This window comes from Salvelinus fontinalis, chromosome 23 (assembly GCF_029448725.1).
Source record: "Salvelinus fontinalis isolate EN_2023a chromosome 23, ASM2944872v1, whole genome shotgun sequence".
In the NCBI taxonomy this organism is placed as follows: Eukaryota; Metazoa; Chordata; class Actinopteri; order Salmoniformes; family Salmonidae; genus Salvelinus; species Salvelinus fontinalis.
In genome coordinates, this window is record NC_074687.1 from 39657160 (window position 1) to 39682953 (window position 25794).

The 25794-nt window shown below is 43.1% G+C and overlaps 1 protein-coding gene across 4 annotated transcripts in view; it reads left to right on the forward strand.

The window, feature by feature from the left end:
- Window positions 1-25794, forward strand: part of LOC129821312 (potassium voltage-gated channel subfamily H member 7-like) — a 120618-nt gene that overhangs the window by 16077 nt on the left and 78747 nt on the right. For 2 of the 4 annotated variants that reach the window (XM_055878834.1, XM_055878836.1), the window contains exons 3-7: window positions 8388-8543; window positions 19979-20419; window positions 20656-20676; window positions 21123-21337; window positions 22639-23064. In XM_055878834.1, coding sequence (XP_055734809.1) covers window positions 8388-8543; window positions 19979-20419; window positions 20656-20676; window positions 21123-21337; window positions 22639-23064 — 1259 coding nt within the window. Of the gene's footprint in view, window positions 1-3766; window positions 4041-8387; window positions 8544-19978; window positions 20420-20655; window positions 20677-21122; window positions 21338-22638; window positions 23065-25794 lie in introns of those variants that run through there. The other 2 variants (XM_055878837.1, XM_055878835.1) reach the window with 2 other exon arrangements.

A 25794-nucleotide genomic window follows, 5' to 3' on the forward strand; every position in this document is an offset into this window, starting at 1 on the left:
CTGTGAGTCTAGAAGGAGAGTTTACAGTCTAACCAGACACCTAGGTATTTGTAGTTGTCCCCATATTCTAAGTCAGAACCGTCCAGAGTAGTGATGCTAGACGGACAGGTGGGTGCAGGCAGCGATCGGTTGAAGAGCATGCATTTAGTTTTGTTTGCATTTAAGCACAGTTGGAGGCCACAGAAGGAGTGTTGTTTGGCATTGAAGCTCCTCTGGAGGTTTGTTAACACAGTGTCCAAAGATGGGACAGAAGTATACAGAATGGTGTCGTCTGTGTAAAGGTGGATCAGAGAATCACCAGCAGCAAGAGCGAAATTCATTGATGTATACAGAGAAAAGAGTCGGCCTGAGAATTGAACCCTGTGGCACCCCCATAGAGACTGCCAGAGGTCCGGACAACAGGCCCTTCGATTTGACACACTGAACTCTATCAGAGAAGTAGTTGGAGAACTAGGCGAGGCAGTCATTTGAGAAACTAATGCTGTTGAGTCTGCCAATGAGAATGCAGTGATTGACAGAGTCGAAAGCCTTGGCCAGGTCGATAAATACGGCTGCACAGTATTGTCTTTTATCGATGGTGGTTATGATATCATTTAGGACTTTAAGTGTGGCTGAGGTGCACCCATGACATGCTCGGAAACCAGATTGTATAGCGGAGAAGGTACGGTGGGATTCGAAATGGTCGGTGATCTGTTTGTTAACTTGACTTTCGAAGACTTTAGAAAAGCAGGGTAGGATAGATATAGGTCTTTAACAGTTTGGGTCTAGAGTGTCACCCCCTTTGAAAAGGGGGATGACCACGGCAGCTTTCCAATCTTTAGGGATCTCAGACGATACAAAAGAGAGGTTGAACAGGTTAGTAATAAGGGTTGCAACAATTTTGGCGGATAATTTTAGAAAGAAAGGGTCCAGATTGTCTAGCCCAGCAGATTTGTAGGGGTCCAGATTTTGCAGATCTTTCAGAACATCAGCTATCTGGATTTGTGTGAAGGAGAAATGGGGGAGGCTTGGGGAAGTTGTTGTGGGGGGTGCAGAGCTGTTGACCGGGGTAGCGGTAGCCAGGTGGAAAGCATGGCCAGCCATAGAAAAATTCTTATTGAAATTCTCGATTATCGTATATTTATCGGTGGTGACAGTGTTTCCTAGCCTCAGTGCAGTAGGCAGCTGGAAGGAGGGGCTCTTATTCTCCATGGACTTTACAGTGTCACAGAACTTTTTGGGATTTTGAGCTACAGGATTCAAATTTCTGTTTGAAAAACTTAGCCTTATCGTTCCTAACTGCCTGTTTAAATTTGTTCCTAACTTCCCTGAAAAGTTACATATAGCGGGGGCGAATGAGGTCAATGGAATGAGGTCAATATCCTTCCAGGATACCCGGGCCAGGTCGCTTAGAAAGGCCTGCTCGCTGATGTGTTTTAGGGAGCGTTTGACAGTGATGAGTGGTGGTCGTTTGACCATGGACCCATTACGGACGCAGGCAATGAGGCAGTGATCGCTGAGATCCTGGTTGAAGACAGAGGAGGTGTATTTAGAGGGCAGGTTGGTCAAGATGATATCTATGATGGTGCCCGTGTTTACTGATTGAGGGTTGTACCTGGTGGGTTCCATGATAATTTGTGAGAGATTGAGGGCATCTAGCTTAGATTGTAGGACGGCCGCAGTGTTAAGCATATCCCAGGTTAGGTCACCTAACAGTACAAACTCTGAAGATAAATGGGGGGCAATTAATTCACATATGGTGTACAGGGCACAGCTGGGGGCTGAGCGGGGTCTTTAACAAGTGGCAACAGTGGGAGACTTTTTTTCTGGATTTCTGGAAAGGTGGATTTTTAAAAGTAGAAGCTTGAACTGTTTGGGCACAGACCTGGATAGCATGGCAGAACTCTGCAGGCTGTCTCTGCAGTAGATTGCAACTCCACCCCCTTTGGCAGTTCTATCTTGGCGGAAAATGTTGTAGTTGGGAATGGAAATTTCAGAATTTTTGACATCAGGCTTGGCAGAGTGTGCTAAAGCAGTGAATAAAACAAACTTAGGGAGGAAGCTTCTGATGTTAACATGCATGAAACCAAGGCTTTTGTGGTTACAAAAGTCAACAAATGAGAGCGCCTAGGGAATAGGAGTGGAACTAGGGAGCTACAGGGCCTGGGTTAACCTCTGCATCACCAGAGGAACAGAGGAGGAGTTGGATAAGGGTACGGCTAAAGGACATAAAAAGAACTGGTCATCTAGTGCGTTGGGGACAGAATAAAATGAGCAGATTTCTGGGCGTGGTAGAATAGATTCAAGGCATAATGTACAGACAAGGGTATGTTAGGATGTGAGTGCAGTGGAGGTAAACCTAGGTGTTTAGGAGTGTGTTTAGGAGTGACGATGAGAGAGGTTTCGTCTCCGTAGGGCCAAGTTAAGCCAGGTGAGGTCTCCGCATGTGTGTGGAGTGGGACGAAAGAGCTATCTAAGGCATGTTGAGCGGAACTGAAGGCTCTACAGTGAAGTAAAACAATAAAAACTAGCCAAGACAGCAGTAGACAAGGCATATTGACATTAGAGAGAGGCCTAAAGCAATCACAGGTGTTGATCAGGAGAGCTAAGACAGCAACGGGAAAATGGTGATGAATGGGCAGAGCGGGTCAGTTAGGTACATGCAGGACCTGAGTTCCAGTCTGGGGCCGACAGGTAAACAAAATGAGGTACCGTGTTATTGAAACCGTCAAGGGGGCATCAGCTGTGTAGCCGAGGGATCATAGGGTCAGAAGAGCAGCAATAGATGAGTCAGGGTGCTGTTCGGTATCACTACTACGCTAGGCGAGCAGGGGACACAGCGTTCTGAAAAGCTAGCGGGCCGGGGCTAGTAGCTGGTTCTTCGGCGACATCGTAACAGAATAGCCTGTTGAGACCACATCGGGCGATCACATCGGCAGTCCAGTCGTGATGGATCGGCGGGGCACCGTGTCGACAATAAAGGGTCCAGGACAATTGGCAAAGGAGCTATTGTAGCCCTAGAATTAGCTGGTATATGGGCCTAGCTCAAGGCTAGCTGGTGCTTGCTTCGGGACAGAGGCGTTAGCTAACAGTAGCCACTCGTTTGCAGCTAGTTAGCTGCGATGATCTGGATTAATGATCTAGTGTAATGATCCGGAGCGGCAGGAATCCGGTGATATGGTAGAGAGAAGCAGTCCGATATGCTCTGGGTTTCAGTCCATTCTCTTCCATTTGCTGCCTTGTGAATACAACCGTGTAGACACCTAATGACACAATTGTTTAGGAATATGTATAGCACTGAATAACACCTCTCAAACCGTAAGCCAAATGTTCCTGTACTTTTTAGGGAGATTTACCACCAACCCGAGAGGCACACATACATACTACTCTATGTCCTGGCCACTTTCCACAATCATGCATGTAGTCTGATTTGATCTGTGTACTGGCAGAGGGAATTAACTGGAGAATTCTCTATTCAATCAACACACCAGAGTCTGGTTTGCCTTCCTAATGGCTATGAAAAGGTGTGAATAGTTTCCTGACCAAAAGTAGGAAATGATTGGCCTTATTTACTTTATTTCCCCCAGTGGAATGAATTATTATACACCTGACATTCAGCAGGTGATAGGATGAGGAGGGACCCCCATAGCTCACCCTTTTAGAAGGGTGTTGTTTTCTAGTAAATCAATTCCCAAACATATTTCCGCTGACTTTGCCATTCTGGCCCCCTCTTGGGTCCGCATGGGTCTCCTCTTTCCTGCAGCATATTCTGTACTCACACACAGTAGCTAGTTTCTTTGCACAGATTTCAAATGTGACGCAATGTGCAACATTAATGTATGCCAACTAACAGATACAAGATCCGTGTACACACTGAATAATTTATTGCTGAGAAAGACGAAGATGAATAGGTGTTATTTTCGTCATGTAATTGCGGGTAATCCTAAATGCTGTTAACTAAAAGCGATGAATGTTTAATACCTGCGAATCCTCCTTTGGCATCTTCCTTTATAAGGAGAATCTTAAAGCGCTGACAATGAACAGTATCGATATCAGAGGAGGTGAGTGAGGCGTTTTATACACCGGATTTGGTTATAACCGATAGCAGATTAAATATCTGAAGGCTTTACTTATGACCAATTCAGCACAATTACAATGATTGTGATACAGTATGTGGTTGTCTTACCGACAGTAGCTACCTTAAGCTGAATAGCCTGACCGTAAGATGCTTTGGATAAGTGTCAGCTAAATGTCTCCTTTTATTCATCCAATAAAAACATTGATGTAATTCACAGTTTAGGAAATAAAATGTTGTTTAACAAGGGTTGTTCCAGGGGGGCTGCTGATGCACGGAAGCATCCTAAGCCTGACATGTAAAGGCAGTCCAACACAAGATCGATATATTTAGTCAGACAGACAGCTACTGCTAATGAATGCGACTGGCAGCGTGGTGTGAGATCCAGCTCTGAGACGATTCCTGTGAACGCGTAATGTGTGTTCTTTGTGAGCCTGGCTGGTAGACAGAGGGAGACAGAAACATTTGCATAGGGAAGGGTGGGCATTTTGTATGGCTTATTATTGCACATCAGGTGTTCTTCCTAGAAGGGCAGTGGATATGTGGCTTGTTTTATGAGGGCAGCGAGACTTTGGAAGAAATGGAGTCCCACTGAGGAAAGGATTTATTTCTGTCTACTCTGAATGACATTGAATGAATCTGAACCTGCTTTTTACACTTCAATGGTAATGCTGATAGCATTATATTGTGGTGGAGGATGTAGGGTTATGGTCCTAGGAGATTAGAGAGAATAAATTATGAGTTGAACATGATCTAATGAGTGGATAGATTTAGCAGCCAGATAAATCTGCATCATCAGTGACAGTGTATATCTACCTCTACCACTCCAGTATCCCTGCACATTGTAAATATGGTATTGGATCTGACCCTGCATATAGCTGACTTATTTTTTTATATATTTTTTTCTTGTTTGTTTTTGTTCTACTTTATGTTATTTTTAGTACTGCATTGATGTTGATTCCTGTATTGTTGGGTTTAGAGCGTACAAGAAAGGAACTCAGTGTACTTGTGCACGTGAAATAAAAACTTGAAACAAGGCTGGATACATTTTGAAACCATGCAAATAGGCACCGGGAAACCACCCTCAACGTCCTGGCCTTCTACTTTCTAACAACAACGTGAACTTGTGAGAAAAAAAATATATATATATATACAATAAGGAATGCCTCCTATTCAAATTATATAGCCGTACAAATGAATATAATAGTGTATACTTGTCTATATGGAAGGACGCTTAACATTTCAGTATGTATTTTTGTTTACGATGCCATTCTGATAAGCTTGTTTGGTATCCTTTGAAGCAAGTAATAACATTTTCCTAACATTGATGCCCTACCAAGGCCCCGGGATGCTCCGCCTAACATTGTACTGGCTCTAAATAGATTGGAGGACCCTAAGGAACCAACTCAAAATGTTCCCGTATCATCATTTTTGTTGGTGGTAATTAGGTAGCAGTGCAGCTTAAGCATATGTGTTATAACTAAACACAGTAGAATTCAGTTGAGTTTTGAGGTAACTGGAAGAGCACAGTCAATCTCTCGAAAACGGCCTATGTGGCATCGATATGAGTCGGAAACGTTTATTCTAGTGACATACATTTACTATAAAGTGTGCATAGGATAATTTTTGTTAATAAAAAAGTATTGTCCAAAATGTTACGGAATGAATGGTACCGTAACAGCTTTTCTTGGGTTGTGTACTGTTTTGGAAGAGGGAATGTACAAACGCTTGCCACGTGCGAACAGACACACAAGAGACACCCACATTAAACCACCCCCCGAGACAACTCTCGTTTGGTTTCAGTCATGGCCGCTGCATGACTTTAAGACCAAGTCGAAAAACGAGGCCAAATCAGGGAGTTCAGCGCCCCTTTAAAAGGTCTTGATGGGGTTGTCAACCTTTTCCTCCTCTGTTATTACAGCTTGGCTCAGCCATAGCATGCATGTGAAACATTCAGACTTGCAGATTATTGTTGTATTGTTGCCGTGTCTCCAGCAGCGCTGAAATGATTAGCAATCTGTTAACACTCTCTTAACTGATTAAGTTCTGGTAAGGATATTCTGAGCATTGTTAGCGGTTTGCGTGACATTTCAAAGATTCAAACAATCACTGGCATGTACAAAATATTAGTAACTATCACCTTATGTAATACTGATTTGGCGCTGAGACTATTAAACTTGGATTAAATGTTGCATTCAATGTTTTGCATATACTACATTGTATTGTAGCCTAACTGATTCAGTTTCCGTAAAACACACATTTACTGGCTTGTGGTCAATTGTTACTCTTCTCCATTCTGCCTGGAGAAAGTCAACCCCTGTGTCTGAAATGGCATCACAGGAGGTTGGTGGCACCTTAATTGGGGATGATGGGCACAAGGTAATGGCTGGAGCAGAACAGGTGGAACTCTATCAACAACATCAAACATACAGTATGGTTTCCATGTGTTTGATGCCATTCTATTCACTGCATTCTAGCCATCATTACGAGCTGTCCTCCCCTCAGCAGCCTCCACTGAATTGCACCCTATTCCCCCGGATTGAACACCTCCCTCTGCAACTGGCTCCTGAACTTCCTGACGGGCCGACCCCAGGTGGTGAGGGTAGGCAGCATCACCTCCGTCATGCTGACCCTCAACACGGGGGTCCCACAGGACTGTGTGCTTAGTCCCCTCCTGTACTCCCTGTTCAGAGTCCAAATCACCAAGGACTTAAAATGGTCCACATGCCGCACAGTCGTGAAGAAGGCGCAAAAGCTCCTCTTCCCCCTCAGGAAGTTGAAAAGGTTTGGCATGGGCCCTCAAAATCCTCAAAAGGTTCTACAGCTGCACTATTGAGAACATTTTGGCTGCATCACTGCTTGGTACTGGAACATAATAATCCCATGGCGTTACAGAGGGAGGTGTTTGCTTCTTCATATTTCTTATTATGTTTTTGTTCTACCCTACATTATTTTTAGTGCTACATTGATACTGCTTACTGCATTGTTGGGTTTGGAGCTTGCAAGAAAGGTGTTTCACTGTACTTGTGCACATGACATTAAAACGTTAAACTATTCCCTATATAGTGCAATGCTTTGACCAGGGCCCTGACTCTGGTCAAATAATTAGGAGGGATTATTATATGGCTCTGGTCAAAAGTAGCACACTATTTAGGGAATTAGGTGCAAGGGAAATAGGTGCAATTCAGTACCCAGATGAGGTCTCGATAATGGATTCTTCCTTCAATTAAGGAGGCAGCTCAGCAGCACTAGGTCTGGTATGACTCTGTTCTAAGAGTAGTCCTTGCAGTCTTATGTTTGCGTCCCAAATTACACCCTATTCCCTAGTGCACTGCTTTTTATCAGAACCCTATGAGCCCTGTGTCACGATCGTTTGTAGAATTAACGGACCAAGGCGCAGAAACTCACCAAAACAATACAGAACAAAAACAAAACGTGAAGTCAAATGCAGTGCACACTGGCAACTACACACAAACAAACAAGATCCCACAAAAACCCAGTGTGAAAAGGCTGCCTGAATATGATCACCAATCAGAGACAACGATAAACAGCTGCCTCTGATTGGGAACCATACCAGGCCAACATAGACGTATAATCACCTAGATAACCCACCCTAGTCACACCCCGACCTAACCAACATAGAGAATAAAAGGATCTCTATGGTCTTGGCGTGACACCCTGGCCAAAAGCAGTGCACTGTAAAGGGAATAAGGTTCCATTTGGGCACATTCTATGTGACACTGTAAAGCCCTGGCCTGGCTTGTGTGCTGTAGCCTGCAGCTCCCACGTGCCTCAGACGTCTGCATTCTAGGCCAATGTTTTGCAAATGCAGGATAGTCTGAGGGCAACATGTTTCACCGCTGGGCCTTTAATCGCATAAAGCACGCTACTTATCTAGTGCCATCTTGGCCAATCAGTGACCCTGTCAAATCAGCGAACTGCCTTACTATCATATAGCAAGGGAATTCATGATGAACACTTAGTCCTAAGAGGTGATTGCAACATCTTATTACATTATCAATTGCACTAACAGCATAGTTGGAATAATATGGTTGGAATAATAATAATAATAATACATTATTATTATTCCAATAATCATGGTTGTAATAATAATAATGTCGAAGTAATTGTTTCTCTCCTCGGCGGCTTTAGAAAGAATCCAACCCTTAGCACTATATTATTATTAAAAAGGTGCCTGCTCAGTGCCTGCTTCAGTAGCAGGCATATGCAAGAAAATGGATTAGAAGTTATACTGTAGTAGAGCTCAACTATGGAAGGAGAGCATAAGGTACGTCAGCTTTTAGACATGGCAGGTTTATTATTTCTCTTCCAGGGTCAGACTTCCAGTGCTACACTCACATAATCCCGGTGAAGAACGAGGAAGGCGTAGTGATGCTGTTCATCCTAAACTTTGATTACGTCCTTGAGGAAGGAAGCAGCGACTCGACAGAGAAACTGAACCACACATCCCCGGAAAGAACTGATTCCAGTGAGTATTGTACCCTATGCACTGCACTGTACTGTATACTGGTAATGTGGGTATGAAATATTACAGTTGTTTTGACTCTTCCCAATACAGAATGGATGTGCATCAAATGGCTCTCTATTCCCTACGTAGTGCATTACTCAAAAGTAGTGCACTACATAGGGAACGGGTTGCAATTTAGGACACAACCTATGTAATGATGTAGAACTGCAGCTAGATCAAGAAGCCCATCCCATAGGAAGCCCGAATTGACTTCCTTCCAGTTCCCAAAGACACACTCCTCTTCAATAGCAGGCCAATTATACAAGTGGATTCCACTAATTGCTATTATTCATGCTCATCCTCATCTACATCTGCAAGAGGCTAATTAAGCAAGTTGGAACAAAGCTTCAAGTGGAACAAAGCTTAAAGTAACTGTCCAGTGTTTCATTAATGATATTACCTACAATTAATAATAATATGAGTGAAACAGTTTTCCTTTCAGAAAAAAAATATTTAAATATGTTGAAAAGCTGCTTTTCTGTGTTGGAATGATGTGGGCTTACCCCAACAACAGAACAGTGTGGGCCATGTATGTGTATGCCGGTCATAAAGATATTAATGCGAGTAGACCGCTGATTGGCCAGCTCAGCCAATGAGCTAACATGACATCATGTTCTATGAGGAAATAGCAAGCATTTTTTTTAACCAAAGCAAGTAAATGCTTTGGCCACAAATACCAAGCAATCCCAGTTGAATGAAAACAAAGGGTTTAGAGCTTGGTGTCATTTTCAAACAGATTAAAGAGATGTTTTGGAACTTTGGCGAATTTGTCAGTATTTTTTAAACCTCCCACTTTGGCCTGGATGTGTCCATGTGTAGTTCATACATGCATCATCTATTAGCAGAATTACTGTTTTACCTCAATTAACCATGACATTTTCTGCAAGATAAAAAGTGCCATTTTCCCTATTTAGGGAATACACAACACCATTTGGGTATGAGTTAACAGAATATGAACTTATAAAAGTTATATTTTCTTTGGACAGTTATTTTAACGTCTGAAAGACAGATCACTAGATTGTGTTTCTTTTCACAAGGAAAAGAGGAAGGATTATCTATTAGTTTGAGTAGAAATCTCAAACTAATAGATAATGGGCTTTATCTATCGACTAACTGCTTCCATAGGATAAATGGGCACAGATGCCTTTTTAGCGGCAGGAGAGCTTTTGCATGGCCATTTTATTTCACAATTTATTTGGCCTCCACGATTGTGGAATATTGCCAGCTCTGCTCTTATTTTTAAATAGAGATAACAGAGCAGTGGTGTTTGAACTGGGAGCGGTGTCTCTTTACCACCTCCTCCACTGCTGTGTGTCAGAGGGTGTAAATGTCAACAAGACATCTCTGCTTGCTCCTGACTGAAGGTGCCGAGCATCTCCTCTCACTGAGCAAGGCAGAGCCCTCCGCTTGGTTCCGCATGAATCCTGAACACTGCACCCAAGGCGGTGGGGGTTGTGTTTCCTCTGTGTTTGTCGTGTGTCAGGTTGCAAAATTCTGGGAACTTTCAATAAATACCCTGGTTTTCTGGAGAAAAAAATGAGAATTTATTGAAAGTTCCTGGAATCTTGCAACCCTAGTTGTGTGTGTGTGTGTGTGTGTGTGTGTGTGCGTGCGTGCGTGCGTGCGTGCGTGGGTGCGTGCGTGCGTGCGTGCGTGCGTGCGTCCGTATGTGAGCGTGTGTATGTGCGTGTGCGTGTGTGTGCACATGTGTGTACGTATGTGTGTTTGTTTTTAACATGACTAATCAGAGCTGATTGCTTCTTCCGTACTAGAGGTCTTCACTGAGGGGAAAAAGCGCCACAGAAGGAAGGGACAGATACGCAGGTGGTGTGACAGATCAACAGACAGACACCACAGGCACACTTATGCTTTATCCATTTTATGGACATAAATGCATAGTCCTGCTGTTATTGGCCTCATACAAATATGCTTTCCTTGCAAATTGATTTTCGGGACCATGGGGAGCTAATTATGATCCCATACATACTGTACGATCTCCAGGTATCATAGCAACTAGCACAATAGTATGTGCAAGTGAGAGCATAATCCCACCTTCACAAAGTCTGCACACAGAACCCACCTCTCAGGATTTTTTCCAAGATGTCACCAAGACCTGAGCAAATAGAACAGCTACACATTACCAGGAAAAGAGATGCATTGCACCGTATGAAAATGTATCTTTCCGCTATACTATTTGTGGGAAAATTACAGTGGTATAGATTCACATAAAATACTATCAATTATTTTAATTTAGGATTCTATTGTCAACTAGATTCACTGGGTGCAACCAAAGAGCTTTCCTCTCATTATGTCTTCCTCTTTGAACCATTTAATTGTAATTTCATACTGAGTTATTGCGACGGATTAATAGCTGCTGTATGAAATGGAAAATGTATGTGTTTAGAGTAAATGACCCGTAGAAGGCTTAATGGTATAAAACAGAGAGGCAGCCGCATGCCCTCTCTTCCTTCCCAAAGGAAATAAATACTGTAGAGTAATGGGGCTGAATCTAAAAGCACATTCAAAATTCAATTCCCTTTCTTATTGCTTCTCAAATATTCTGCTCTTTTGACGTTTCCACAAAACACACAGGAACTGTGTTCTCCCCCCCAAAAAACTGGGAACATTGTATTTTGACATTAGCACGAGTAATACACTTAAACAGGCACATAAATCCAATAATTCCTACCATTCATAAATCAACAGCTTCTATCTGCAAGTGACCATTCATACCAAGCAGTCCCAGTTGAATGAAAACGAAACATGTGCCGGAGCACGTGAAGCAGGAGGCCATGCCTGGTGATGCTGGGTTTAGATCTTGTGGAAATTTTCACGCAGATTAAAGAGACGTTTCGGAACTTTTGGCGAATTTGACGTCTTTTTTTAACTTCCCGCTTTGGGCTGCACGTGCCTCGGCGTAGTTAATGCATGCAAAATCTATTAGCAGAATTACTGTCTTTCCTCAATTAACCATGAAATCCTGAGTTTGAAAGCAACTGTTTTCTGGAAGCTGTGTGGCGCCATTTTCCCTATTCAAGGAATCTACACACATTTTGTTGACACACTGCAAGCTTGGCCCACTTGGGCCAGCCCCCTAGCAATACTGTATTTAGAAACATGAAATACATGGCTCTGACTATTGATAGCAAACGTATAATAGATGAATGAATCAAAAAGAAAATACCTCACATAGTAGCTACAGTATGTACCTAATGCAAATATTAAACTGATAAAGCTACAGGATTAGCGGTACCAGTACTTTCTATTACTTACAATTTTCTTATGAAATCAAAAAATCATAAGTCTATTAGCAGTTAGCTTCCCATATTGAAAATCAACTTATACAATGTGTTGCTCGTCCTTAGACTAGCCGAGGGAGAGGACGTGTGGTCCACAGATGAGTCGAGCAGCAAGGGCTGGAGTAGAAGCTCCGAGTTTAGGGTCACCATATGAGATAAAAGTGAGAGCAGATGATGATACAGCAGGATGTGCATTTGCAGCCAGCATGGCAAAATGTCAATAGAAAAATCATAGGCCTCAATGTATTTACATTTATACATCTTTACATAATGTGCTTCTAGCTCGATGATTGTCACTCCAATATGGTAAGGGGATTGCCAGGCCCCAGGAAGCACAAAGGAAGGTCAAGGTGTGGTGGATGCGGGATTCATGACTGCTGATGTCCATCTCCTGAGGATAGAGAGCATATACAAAATGTCTTTAGCATACACAAAAGTGTTACATTTATTTAATTTTTTATTTGACCTTTATTTAACTAGGCAAATCAGTTAAGTACAAATTCTTATTCACAATGACGGCCTACCAAAAGGCAAAAGGCCTCCTGCAATATAACTATAGGACAAAACACACATCACAACAAGAGAGACAACACTACATAAAGAGAGACCAAAGACAACAACATAACAAGGCAGCAACACATGACAACACAGCATGGTAGCAACACAACATAACAACAACATGGATGCAACACAACATGGTAGCAACACAACATAACAACAACATCGATGCAACACAACATGGTAGCAGCACAAAACATGGTACAAACATTATTGGGCACAGACAACAGCACAAAGGGCAAGAAGGTAGAGACAACAATACATCATGCAAAGCAGCCACAACTGTCAGTTAGAGTGTCCATGATTAGGACTTTGAATGAGGAGATTGAAATAAAACTGTCCAGTTTGAGTGTTTGTTGCAGCTCATTCCAGTCGCTAGCTGCAACGAACTGAAAAGAGGAGCGACCCAGGGATGTGTGTGCTTTGGGGACCTTTAACAGAATGTGACTGTCAGAACGGGTGTTGTATGTGGAGAATGAGTGCTGCAGTAGATATCTCAGGTAGGGGGGAGTGAGGCCTAAGAGGATTTTATAAATAAGCATCAACCAGTGGGTCTTGCAACGGGTATACAGAGATGACCAGTTTACATAGGAGTATAGAGTGCAGTGATGTGTCCTATAAGGAGCATTGGTGGCAAATCTGATGGCCGAATGGTAAAGAACATCTAGCCGCTCAAGAGCACCGTTACCTGCCAATCTATAAATTATGTCTCCGTAATCATGATGATCATCTGAATCAGGGTTAGTTTGGCAGCTGGGGCGATTACGATAGAGGAATGTCAAAGACAAATATTTTTAATTTTTTATGTATTACACCTTTATTTAACCAGGTAGGCCAGTTGACAACAAGTTCTCATTTACAACTGCGACCTGGCCAAGATAAAGCAAAGCAGTGCAAAACAAACAACACAGAGTTACACATGTGATATGCAAACATACAGTCAATAATACAATAGAAAAATCTATATACAGTGTGTGCAAATGTAGTAAGATTAGGGAGGTAAGGCAATAAATAGGCCATAATGGTGAAATAATTACAATTTAGCAATTAAACACTGGAGTGATAGATGTGCAGAAGATGAATGTGCAAGTAGAGATACTGAGGTGCAAAGGAGCAAAAACATAAATAACAATATGGGGATGAGGTAGTTGGGTGGACTTTTTACCGATGTGCTGTGTACAGCTGCAGTGCTCTGACAGCTGATGCTTAAAGTTAGTGAGGGAGATATAAGTCTCCAGCTTCAGTAATTTTTGCAATTCGTTCCAGTCATTGGCAGCAGAGAACTGGAAGGAAAGGCGGCAAAAGGACGAGTTGGCTTTGGGGATGACCAGTGAAATATACCTGCTGGAGCGCGTGCTACGGGTGGGTGCTGCTATGATGACCAGTGAGCTGAGATAAGGCGGGGCCTTACCTAGCAAAGACTTATAGATGACCTGGAGCCAGATAAATGAAGAGCCTTTCAAAACTTTATCAAAAATAAAAGTGGGAATTTGCACATAAGGCTGTGCACCTGGTTTACCAACATGTAAACAACTAGATATTCAGGATCAACATTCTGTATCTATTCTCAAAACTAGTACTTTGCTCATGTGAACCCTACAGAAAATTTGGCTATGATTGTGTTCGTGGATTTGACATTTCTGTGATATGATCAATCAATTTAAAACCACTAGCAATCTCAGCATCATCTTCAATTTCTCCTCAGAGTTGTCATCAGCCCATACAATGCTGAAGACATAGATGAATCAAGTAAACTCTATGCTGCTGCCGCTTCTATAGAATCACTGATGAACCATCACATAACCTCAATTAGAGACAGCTGTTGTTTAAAACTGACTGAGCATCAGCTGACAAAAGGCTACACTGTATTGTAATGTGTACAAGCGCAAATTGTCGGTGTGGAACAACAGGCAGGTAGATGGCCATCTGGGGAGATGGTTCCAGCCATTTACGAACAACATGTTTGGCCCAACAGGTACACTCAATGAAGGGTTGGACCTATTGTTTGTAAACTGCTGGAACCATCGTCCTTGTCACCTACCTACTTGTTATTCCACAGGTCAGAAACCAGAGAGACATCTTCCTTACCGTAAGAGTGATGATGCCAATCTATTACATGACATACATTATATAGCCAAAAGTATGTGGTCATCCCTTCAAATTAGTGTATTCGGCTATTTCAGCCACACCCGTTGCTGACAGGTATATAACATCAAGCACCCAGCCATGTAATCTCCATAGACAAACATTGGCAGTAGAATGGCTCATACTGAAGCGCTCAGTGACTTTCAACGTGGCATCGTCATAGGATGCCACCTTTCCAACAAGTCAGTTCATCAAATTTCTGTCCTGCTTGAGCTGCCCAGGTCAACTGTAAGTGCTGTTATTGTGAAATGGAAACATCTAGGAGCAACAACGGCCGCGAAGTGGTAGGCCACACAAGCTCACAGAACAGGACCGCCAAGTGCTGAAGGGCGTATCATGTAAAAATGTGTCCTCGGTTGCAATACTCACCATTGAGTTTCAAACTGCCTCTCACAATAACTTTTTGTTGGGAGCTTCATGAAATGGGTTTCCATGGCCAAGCAGCCGCACACAAGCCTAAAATCACCAATGCCAAGCGTCGACTGGAGTGGTGTAAAGCTCGCCGCCATTGGACTCTGGAGCAGTGGAAACGCATTCTCTGGAGTGATGAATCCCGCTTCACCATCTGGCAGTCCGACGGACAAATCTGGGTATGGTGGATGCCAGGAGAACGCTACCTGCCCCAATGCACAGTGCCAAATGTACAGTTTGGTGGAGGAGGAATAATGGTCTGGGTCTGTTTTTCATGGTTCGGGCTAAGCCCCTTAGTTCCAGTGAAGATGATTCTGTACTTCCAACTTTGTGGCAACTGTTTGGAGAAGGCTCCTTCCTGTTTCAGCATGACAACGCCCCCGTGCACAAAGTGCGGTCCATACATGGTTTGTTGAGATCGGTGTGGAAGCAGCAATGAGTCCATTTGATCTCATCATAATGATCTGTATGATCCATGATATTAAAGCAATTCTCTGGTATATTTCTATGCTTTCTAGCCAGAAGTTCAGAAAGTTGCACTCACAAGCCAAAAGTTGTCCCTGTAAATTGCGTACTATATCACATGTCGTTTTTCCCTCTCTCACTCTGCTGTGGGTGCATTGTGCTAGCTGTCACTCATATAGCGAGGGGCTGAAGCTCATTGGCTGAAATCGAATTGCTCGGTGGATGGCCCACGTGGGGGAAAATATAGTGACAGCTTCAAGCAAAGAAGTTGCTTTTAAACTAGTTATTTTGTGGCTAATTGAGGTAAGACAGTAATTCTGCTCATAGATACTTAGTAGTCACCAAAGTTCCAGAGCATGTCTTTAACCAGTACTATACATCTTACAGGGGCATAGCTGGGCTAGGCTACTACCAAAAAAGCTATATGTAAGGGTATGGATGCAAAATTACAGTAACTTTCCCAAAAGTTAGCACTGATTACATGATCAATGGTGGTTATGATTAGCCTGGTGGAACCAACCTGATCTCACATGTCATAAAATGTGAAGTGAAATAAAATGGTGAACACAGCGATCAGGCTGGTTTCACCAGGCTATGTTATGCCTTGGATAAATCAAATCAAACTTGATTGGTCACATTCACGTGTTTTGCAGATGTTATTGCGGGTGTAGCGAAATGCTTGTAAATGGTTTGACATTATACGCATCTAAGAATAATATCAGTTTACATCAATTATGTTTCACAATTGGGTTATCAAATGCATCAAAGTAATGAAGAGGGTTACTTTCGGTATTTGTACAAATGATGAGCCTGTGAAATCTGTTGCAGAGGGAGACTGGCAACAACGGAGGAGGTGTCACAAGGGTGTCGCATAACACTTTTATTCTGAGGTCTTGCCTGACAAGCTGTGAAAATAGCAAGTGAACGGTGAATGAAATGATTTTAAGGTCACTAAACCATTGCAATGACATTGCTGGACATGTTATGATACCCACCTTTGCTCCTTCTGGTAGTTACCGGCATCCGTTTATGGGAACCAGGGGATCAGTCTGGCACCCAGCTGTGCACTTTGTCTAACAGAACAACGGGGTCAACGATTGTCATCATCCTTGAATTATTAACATGGCTTGAGAAATAACGTAATATCCTTTGGAAGCTAATTCTATTCTTTACAGATGTAGATAGACTGGATCCAGATTGGATTAGCTTCAGGCAGTTGCTATGGCCCTGGGTTGGTTTGATGTTTGTTGCTGCTAGTTAGTACACTGTTGTAGTCAGATATGAGTTAGCTAGTAGCACAATAGCTGCATCTAATCTTTATTTGTGACCTAGACATGGTTTACACCTTGGAGGCCAATGTGACTGTTTCGTTTAAATGACACTAACTTAGAGTGCCATGGAAATACGATGGCATTGCTAAAGTAGGCAAGTAATTAGTAGGAAACAAATTTGCCATATTATGACGTCGTCAAATTTACTTTAGAGAGATGGCAATGTTGCCATTACTGTTACAGGCAAAGTTTGTCAAAAATAGCCGGCAATGCTAATGTTAGCTAGCTAAAATATTAGTGGTCCCCTCAATCTTAGTTAGCTGGCTAAAGTTATACTGCATCTAAATTCAATCTGGTGACATCAAAATCATGACAAATGGTTTTCTTACTAATTATTTGCCTTCTTTTGAAATGTTATCGTGTTTCCAAGCCAAATCCAAGTTTTATTGAGGTAGGGTAATGTTAGCCAGCTAGCTAGTTGGTAGCTAGCTAGCTAATGTCAGCTATGCTAGCAATGATAGTTATAATGATTCTCAAAATATACAGTGAATTCGGAAACTATTCAGACCCCAATAATTTTTACACATTTTATTACGTTACAGCCTTATTCTAAAATGTATTAAATCGTTTTTTTGGAAGTTGAGGTCCTGAGGGCTCTGGGGCAGGTTTTCATCAAGGATCTCTCTGTACTTTGCTCCGTTCATCTTTCCCTCAAGCCTGACTAGTCTCACAGTCGCTGTCGCTGAAAAACATCCCCACAGCATGATGCTGCCACCACTATGCTTCACCATAGGGATGGTGCCAGGTTTCTCTCCAGACATGACGCTTGGCATTCAGGCCAAAGAGTTCAATCTTGGTTTCATCAGACCAGAGCATCTTCTTTCTCATGGTCTCAGAGTCTTTAGGTGCCTTTTGGCAAACTCCAAGCGGGCTGTCTTGTGTCATTTACTGAGGAGTGGATTCCGTCTGGCCACTACCATAAAGGCCCGACTGGTGGAGTGCTGCCTTCTGGAAGGTACTCCCATCTCCACAGAGGAACTCCGGAGCTATGTCAGAGTGACCATCGGGTTCTTCACTGTGTTCTTGGGGACCTTCAATGCTATACCCTTCCCCAGATCTGTGCCTCGACACAATCCTGTCTGAGAGCTCTACAGACAATTCCTTCGACTTCATCGCTTGATTTTTGCCTTGACATACAGTGTCAACTGTGGGACCTTATATTGACAGGTGTGTGCCTTTCCAAATCATGTCCAATCAATTGAATTTACCACAGCTGGATTCCAATCACATTGTAGAAACATCTCAAGGATGATCAATGGAAACAGGATGCACCTGAGCTCAATTTCGAGTCTCATAGCATAGGGGCTGAAAACCGATGAACAAAATCTACTCACCAGTTATTGTGGCCACTTTTTTAGGATCCAATCCTTCTTTTTTCTCTGCATCTTCTCCCCTTTTAGCTTTGCCACCTAGAATTTTATTTATAGGTGGCAAATCCGAAGAACACCATCCCAACCGTGAAGCACGGAGGTGGCAGCATCATGCTGTGGGGGTGCTTTGCTGCAGGAGGGACTGGTGCACTTCACAAAATATATGGCTTCATGAGGAAGGAAAATTATATGGATATATTGAAGCAACATCTTCAGACATCAGTCAGGAAGTTAATGCTTGGTTGCAAATGGGTCTTCCAAATGGACAATGACCCCAAGCATACTTCCAAAGTTGTGGCAAATGGCTTAAGGACAACAAAGTCAAGGTATTGGAGTGGCCATCACAAAGCCCTGACCTCAATCCCATAGAAAATTTGTGGGCTGAACTGAAAAAGTGTGTGAGAGCAAGGAGGCCTACAAACCTGACTCAGTTACACCAGCTCTGTCAGGAGGAATGGGCCAAAATTCACCCAACTTATTGTGGAAAGCTTACGGAAGGCTACCCGAAATGTTTGACACAAGTTAAACAATTTAAAGGCAATGCTACTAAATACTAATTGAGTGTAATGTAAACTTCTGACCCACTGGGAATGTGATAAAAGAAATTAAAGCTGAAATAAATCATTCTCTGTACTATTAATCTGACATTTCACATTCTTAAAATAAAGTGGTGATCCTAACTGACCTAAGACAGGGCATTTTTACTAGGATCAAATGTCAGGAATTGTGAAAAACCGAGTTTAAATGTATTTGGCTAAGGTGTATGTAAACTTCCGACTTCAACTGTAGGCTCTTTTCAAAAGGGATTAGTTGGTTTTTAGGGGCAGTCGAAACAAGCAGAACTTCAGAAGTCTTCCCGCTTCCGCCTACTTCCCTCAGGCATCTAATATGATTGTAAACGGAGACACCTACAATATAGACACTGAGTCATGTATCACTATGTAAATTGCAGACCTCCTGCCATTAGGGGCTATTTCAGAGGCCTGTCCAGGAGCCCTGTTGAGTGTGATGGCTTTATTGTGTGTTAGGGTTGTTGTAACATCAGCTCATGTGGCCTGGAGAATGGAAACAGATGGCAGTAACATTATGTAAGGAGGGTGCTGAATGATGGCTGCCTCATATTTATGGGTGAGCCTGGGGCTCACTTTCAACCCTTCTTCTATTGCTAATGATCCCAAACTACAGTTCCCTCCCAAGGTGGCGTCTATAATGTGCCTGTGTGTCCTCTCTGAAGATCTTACTGGACAGTGGGCACACATGAGATGGGATACTGGACAGGACAGGACACACCTCTCTCAGTTAAATTAAGGAAGGAGAATCCTTTTCCGTTAAGTGTTTCGACTTGAACGTGGTATGATGGATAATGATACCCTGCGGTGTTCAAAGTTGAATTAATGAATCATCAAAGAAGACAGAACACTACATATATGATAGGCATAACTGCAGTATGCACACTATGCACCGAGGGGTAATGAGCCAACCAAGGTGATTCAGTTACGTACCACTGAATGCCATTGGATTAAAAGGTTGATTCTCCTGCTTACCTTCCCCTGTTTGATCATGCACACATATAAGGTCATCTGATTCTAGAATTCCACACAGTCAGAGAACTGAAAGTGCACCTTCCAACTCAAAGAACGGTAATGAGTTTTGCATGAATTGAAAATGTGACTGAATTGACTGAAGAGTTGTTGCCATTGCTTGTGATTTAGATCCTTGACATGTTGTTTTCAAGTCAAAAATCATACTTTTGTGTCACTTCTTCAGTTGATTGTTTACTGCAGGAATAAACACGTCCAACATTTTCTGTTGTCTAGGAAAGGGACGATTCTTCCGATTCCGCCAGGCTGCCTTGAGTCTGGTCTCCAACAAACAGTCTCTTCCACAAGAGGACCCAGATGCCGTCATGGTGGACTCACCCTCCTCCTCGGTGGCTCTGACCAATTTCCAGTCTCCTCCGACCAAGGAAAACTGCAGCCCCACCAATGCCAAAGACACACGGGCCCTCATCAGCTCCAGCCACCACTCCTCCCAGGCCAGTTTGCATGGACCGGGACCCCTGAGCCACTCCTCTCCCAAGCAGTACCCCTGGGAAAGGCTGTACCAGACGGAGGCGCACCAGTCCACCACCTGCCTGGCACACACCATCTCCAGAGGCAGCATCAGCGGGAGCAGCATGAGGCGAGCGTCCTCCGTCCACGACATAGAAGGCTTCAGCAACTCCAAGAGCATGTTCAGGGACCGACACGCAAGTGAAGGTAAAGTAGGATAATGAAATGTCTAATGAAAGCCTTGTGGTACCTAGATTTAGAATGGGGACAAAGCTATTGTCATCTTTGTGAATTGAGAGTGCTCCTTGCTTAATAATTGTGTAGTATAATAATTGCATAATAGTTGCATAATAGTATGCTATTACAGATTTATGTCAGCATTATCTGCATCCACAGTACTATGTATTTCTCTCTTCCCCTCACCTATATAATGCTGCTTTTAGACAATGGTCGCTATATCAGAGGTAACGATGTGTTCTCTGACCATGCTTGATGTGCACTGGACTGTTTGAAGCATGTATCCTAATCAAGGCAATTGCCCTCAATTATGATTATTTCGCCCCGAAATTCTACTCTCAATGGAAGTGCTGCACTTGAGAATGTGTTGTGACTTAGACATTTAGGTGTGGTGACGTTTTTGTCATGTCAGCTTATTTTAAATGTCTTTTGATGATTGATCAACACCCCCTGAATGGAAGCCTGCTGCCTCAACTGATTGCTAATATTGCCATCCCCACCCAACACCTGCATGAAAGACAGCCATGTTGTTTTATTGGGGGGGGGGGGGGGGGGGGTCAGCTCTGTCCGCTTCCCATGAATACTACTGCATGCTCTTTACTAGAGCTGTGCTATACTGTATTACCACCTCTCTATCCATAGTCAATTCCTTTGGGTTTTCTTCACGTTCCAGGTCCGTTCAATCATTTCAAGTCCAGTTTGCTGGGCTCCACCTCGGAGTCCAACATCAACAAGTACAGCACCATCAACAAGATCCCGCTGATTGCGCTCAACTTCGCAGAGCGGAATAACGAAAATAAGGCACAATCTCCTCCATCGTCAGAAAACACTATCATAGCACCCAAGGTCAAGGACAGAACGCACAACGTCACTGAAAAAGTCACACAGGTGAGACAGTTGACGCCATTTGTATGGAAAGCCACATTTGACTGTTGTAACATTTGTTGGTATAATCACATTAAAATATATTTTTTATTTTTTCGTACAACTTTCCTGTTACCTCATGCAGAAAATATGACATGTACCTAATGAATGCCTGACACATATGATTATTTTTTTTGCGCTAATGGCTGCTTGGGCATCCTCAATGAATTGAGGTTTGTGCTCTGTGGAAAAACAAGTCCAGCAGTGTAGTGTGTAGCAGAAACTCTTCTACTTGTGCCTAGGACAACTAACAGCTGTACAGTGACTGTCGTCTCATTAATGTCAGTGTCAAACCTCAGCACAGTCTGTAGGATAGAAAACCAAGCTTTCCCGTAAACTCAGACCTTCTTTGACAGTTGAAAACAAAGCACTCCTGACAATGACAATCTATAGAAAGGACAAGCCATTCTCACTCATAAATACAGCCATCATCTTACTTAACTCTCTATTTCTGTGTTGCTGTACCTTGAGTTGGCCATTCAATGGGTTTTTCACATCAGTAGCTGTCGGGATGCAATGAAGAATCCATAATTCTTCTTGTGGATGTGCTGAGACAACATAAAACAAACCCTCTGGCCTCATAATTTATCCTGCACTATTTATCAGCAGATAGGTCTTTCCTAGATAGCCTGCCAGAGCTCATTAAGATCCAGAGGAGAGGAAAGCCACGTACTCACTGGCTGTTAGATTACAACATTGCTTGAATAACCATAATAAGCCATAGAGTCCAACCATGGAGAAAAGCTTACAGAGATAATAACCAAGCTGTTGAACTTTGGACACTGTCTGTTGTATCTATCCCATCGTTATGAATCGAGCACTACAAATGTCTAAAAAAGAGCATAAAGTAGTCTTATCAAAAGATGTACAGCTAGGACACGTTACCGGATTATCCTCCTTCAATACTATCATATCGAATTAATCAAAATCAATAGATGAATTTACTACTACTTACTGCCAGAATGTGAGACGGTAAGGCAGTGATCCTGTGGAACACATCTATATTGGAAGTCACGTGATTCACATCCCAAGACAGGGGCAATTGTCATGTCTGTCAATTGAGAGGAGAGGACTGTGAAGCATGTACTCTCAGGTTAGCTGAGTCAAGTGAAGCAGACTTTGGTAAAACTGTCAGATTAATATTTTGCCATTCCGACAAAAGTTTGACACTCATATCTACAGAGTAAAACTTGATTTCTATCAGAAACCTAGTTAATTAGTGCTCTTAATGGTTGCTGTCCCCTCTTCTCGCTCTGCTACTACAGGTACTGTCACTTGGCGCTGATGTCCTTCCGGAATACAAGCTCCAGACTCCACGCATGGACAGATTCACCATCCTCCACTACAGTCCCTTCAAAGCTATGTGGGACTGGCTCATCCTGCTGCTGGTCATCTATACAGCCATCCTTACTCCCTACTCTGCTGCTTTCCTACTCAATGACCGCGAGGAGCAAATGAGGCGCGAGTGTGGATACTCCTGCAATCCCCTGAATGTGGTGGATTTCATGGTGGACATCATGTTCATCGTTGACATTGTTATCAACTTCCGGACCACCTACGTGAACCTGAACGAGGAAGTGGTCAGCCAACCAGGGAAGATCGCCATTCAATACTTCAAAGGCTGGTTCCTTATAGACATGGTGGCTGCGATCCCCTTTGACCTGCTTATCTTCGGTTCAGGATCAGATGAAGTAAGTCATCCCTAATGCATGTCTTTCCCTGTGTTTTTCTCTCTGGGTGGTTTATTGCATATCACTTTAGCAGTGCTCCCATTCTTTTCCCATTTACTAAGCTCAGTTTTACGGGCCACTACTTAAAGCCTGCATTTCTCTGTCTCATCTCTGAAAGGATTACTGTATTAAATTGCATGTTGCCTTTTTTTTCTTCTGAATGGCCGTCATTCAAAATCCATTTACGTGGATTAATGGCATACAAATGGCAATCAATGGTGCATTTAAATGAAGGGAGAGTCAGCAACACTGTGTGCACAGCTTACATGCAGATGTGAAAGGCCCATTGGGAGGCAGGCTGGCTTGTTTATTTATGAGGGAATATCCCTTCAGGGTCTGGAGCCACTTCAGTGCTTTATCATGCTTTGTTGGCACACCAGAACATGAGAGACAGCTTGTGCTTATAAAGCATAATCACCTATTCTACTGCTGCTGAGTCAGACTGAATATTGACTACAAACCAAAATAAAAACCATTGTAATAAACCAAAACCGGTCAATGTTAAATTTACCCCCATTGTCTTCTATCTATGCCACCAAGGTTTGCCACCAAGGTTTGTCTCTAATTTTTTACCTTCAAATATTTTTTTTTATGTATGTTTTGGATTCAATTGAAACAGGATCTTTAGTACTGTAGAGCTACAGCTTATTTAAGGGTAATTGTTGACCATTTATATTAGTTTACTTTATTGACCAACCGCAACCAGGTGTAGGGAGCTATTTTGTCACAACCTGCAAGTGTTAATGGATTCACATATTTGCCCTTTCAAAGCACGGTTTTTGTCTAAGACAATAATGATCAGGGAGGTTTGTAACCAAGCCAGCAGGCTCCTGCGCTGTGTTTAAGTTCTCCGCCATGCTTCAGTTGCTTATACCCTGCTGGCACAACACACTATACATAACATGGTATTGTTTAAAGGTATTCCAGTAATATTTTTTGTAGACTTGAGACTATGCAATGTACAGTCGTGGCCAAAAGTTTTGAGAATGACACAAATATTAATTTCCACAAAGTTTGCTGCTTCAGTGTCTTTAGATATTTTTGTCAGATGTTAGTATGGAATAGTGAAGTATAATTACAAGCATTTCATAAGTGTCAAAGGCTTTTATTGACAATTACATGAAGTTGATGCAAAGAGTCAATATTTTCAGTGTTGACCCTTTTTTTTTCAAGACCTCTGCAATCTCCCCTGGCATGCTGTCAATTAACTTCTGGGCCACATCCTGACTGATGGCAGCCCATTCTTGCATAATCAATGCTGGGAGTTTGTCAGAATTTGTGGGTTTTTGTTTGTCCACCCGCCTCTTGAGGATTGACCACAAGTTCTCAAAGGGGTTAAGGTCTGGGGTGTTTCCTGGCAATGGACCCAAAATATTAATGTTTTGTTCCCCGAGACACATAGTTATCACTTTTGCCTTATGGCAAGGTGCTCCATCATGCTAGAAAAGGCCTTGTTTGTCACCAAACTGTTCCTCGATGTGTTGGTAGCATTCTTTATTCATGGCTGTGTTCTTAGGCAAAATTGTGAGTGAGCCCACTCCCTTGGCTGAGAAGCAACCCCACACATGAATGGTCTCAGGATGCAGAGACTAAAACAGGAAGCTCCCGCGCTCAGGTCCGTTCAACGCTGGTCCGACCAATCTGATTCCACGCTTCAAGATTGCTTCGATCACGTGGATTGGGATATGTTCCGCATTGCGTCAAACAACAACATTGACGCCTCCCGGGTGGCGCAGTGGTCTAGGGCACTGCATCGCAGTGCTAGCTGCGCCACCAGAGTCTCTGGGTTCGCGCCCAGGCTCTGTCGCAGCCGGCCGCGACCGGGAGGTCTGTGGGGCGACGCACAATTGGGCTAGCGTCGTCCGGGTTAGGGAGGGTTTGGCCGGTAGGGATATCCTTGTCTCATCGCGCTCCAGCGACTCCTGTGGCGGGCCGGGCGCAGTGCGCGCTAACCAAGGGGGCCAGGTGCACGGTGTTTCCTCCGACACATTGGTGCGGCTGGCTTCCGGGTTGGAGGCGCACTGTGTTAAGAAGCGGTGCGGCTTGGTTGGGTTGTGCTTCGGAGGACGCGTGGCTTTCGACCTTCGTCTCTCCCGAGCCCGTACGGGAGTTGTAGCGATGAGACAAGATAGTAATTACTAGCGATTGGATACCACGAAAATTGGGGAGAAAAGGGGATAAAATGTAAAAAAAATAATAATAATTAAAAAATAATAATACATTGACGAATACGCTGATTCGGTGAGCGAGTTTATTAGCAAGTGCATCAGCAATGTCGTACCCACAGCAACTATTCAAACATTCCCAAACCAGAAACCGTGGATTGATGGCAGCATTCGCTCGAAACTGAAAGCGCGAACCACTGCTTTTAACCAGGGCAAGGTGACCGGAAACATGACCGAATAAAAACAGTGTAGCTATTCCCTCCGCAAGGCAATCAAACAAGCTAAGCGTCAGTATAGAAACAAAGTAGAGTCGCAATTCAACGGCTCAGACACAAGAAGTATGTGGCACGGTCTACAGTCAATCATGGATTACAAAAAGAAAACCAGCCCCGTTGCGAACCAGGATGTCTTGCTCCCAGACAGACTAAACAACTTATTTGCTCGCTTTGAGGACAATACAGTGCCACTGACACTGACTCACTGCAGCCGAGGTGAATAAAACATTTAAACGTGTTAACCCTCACAA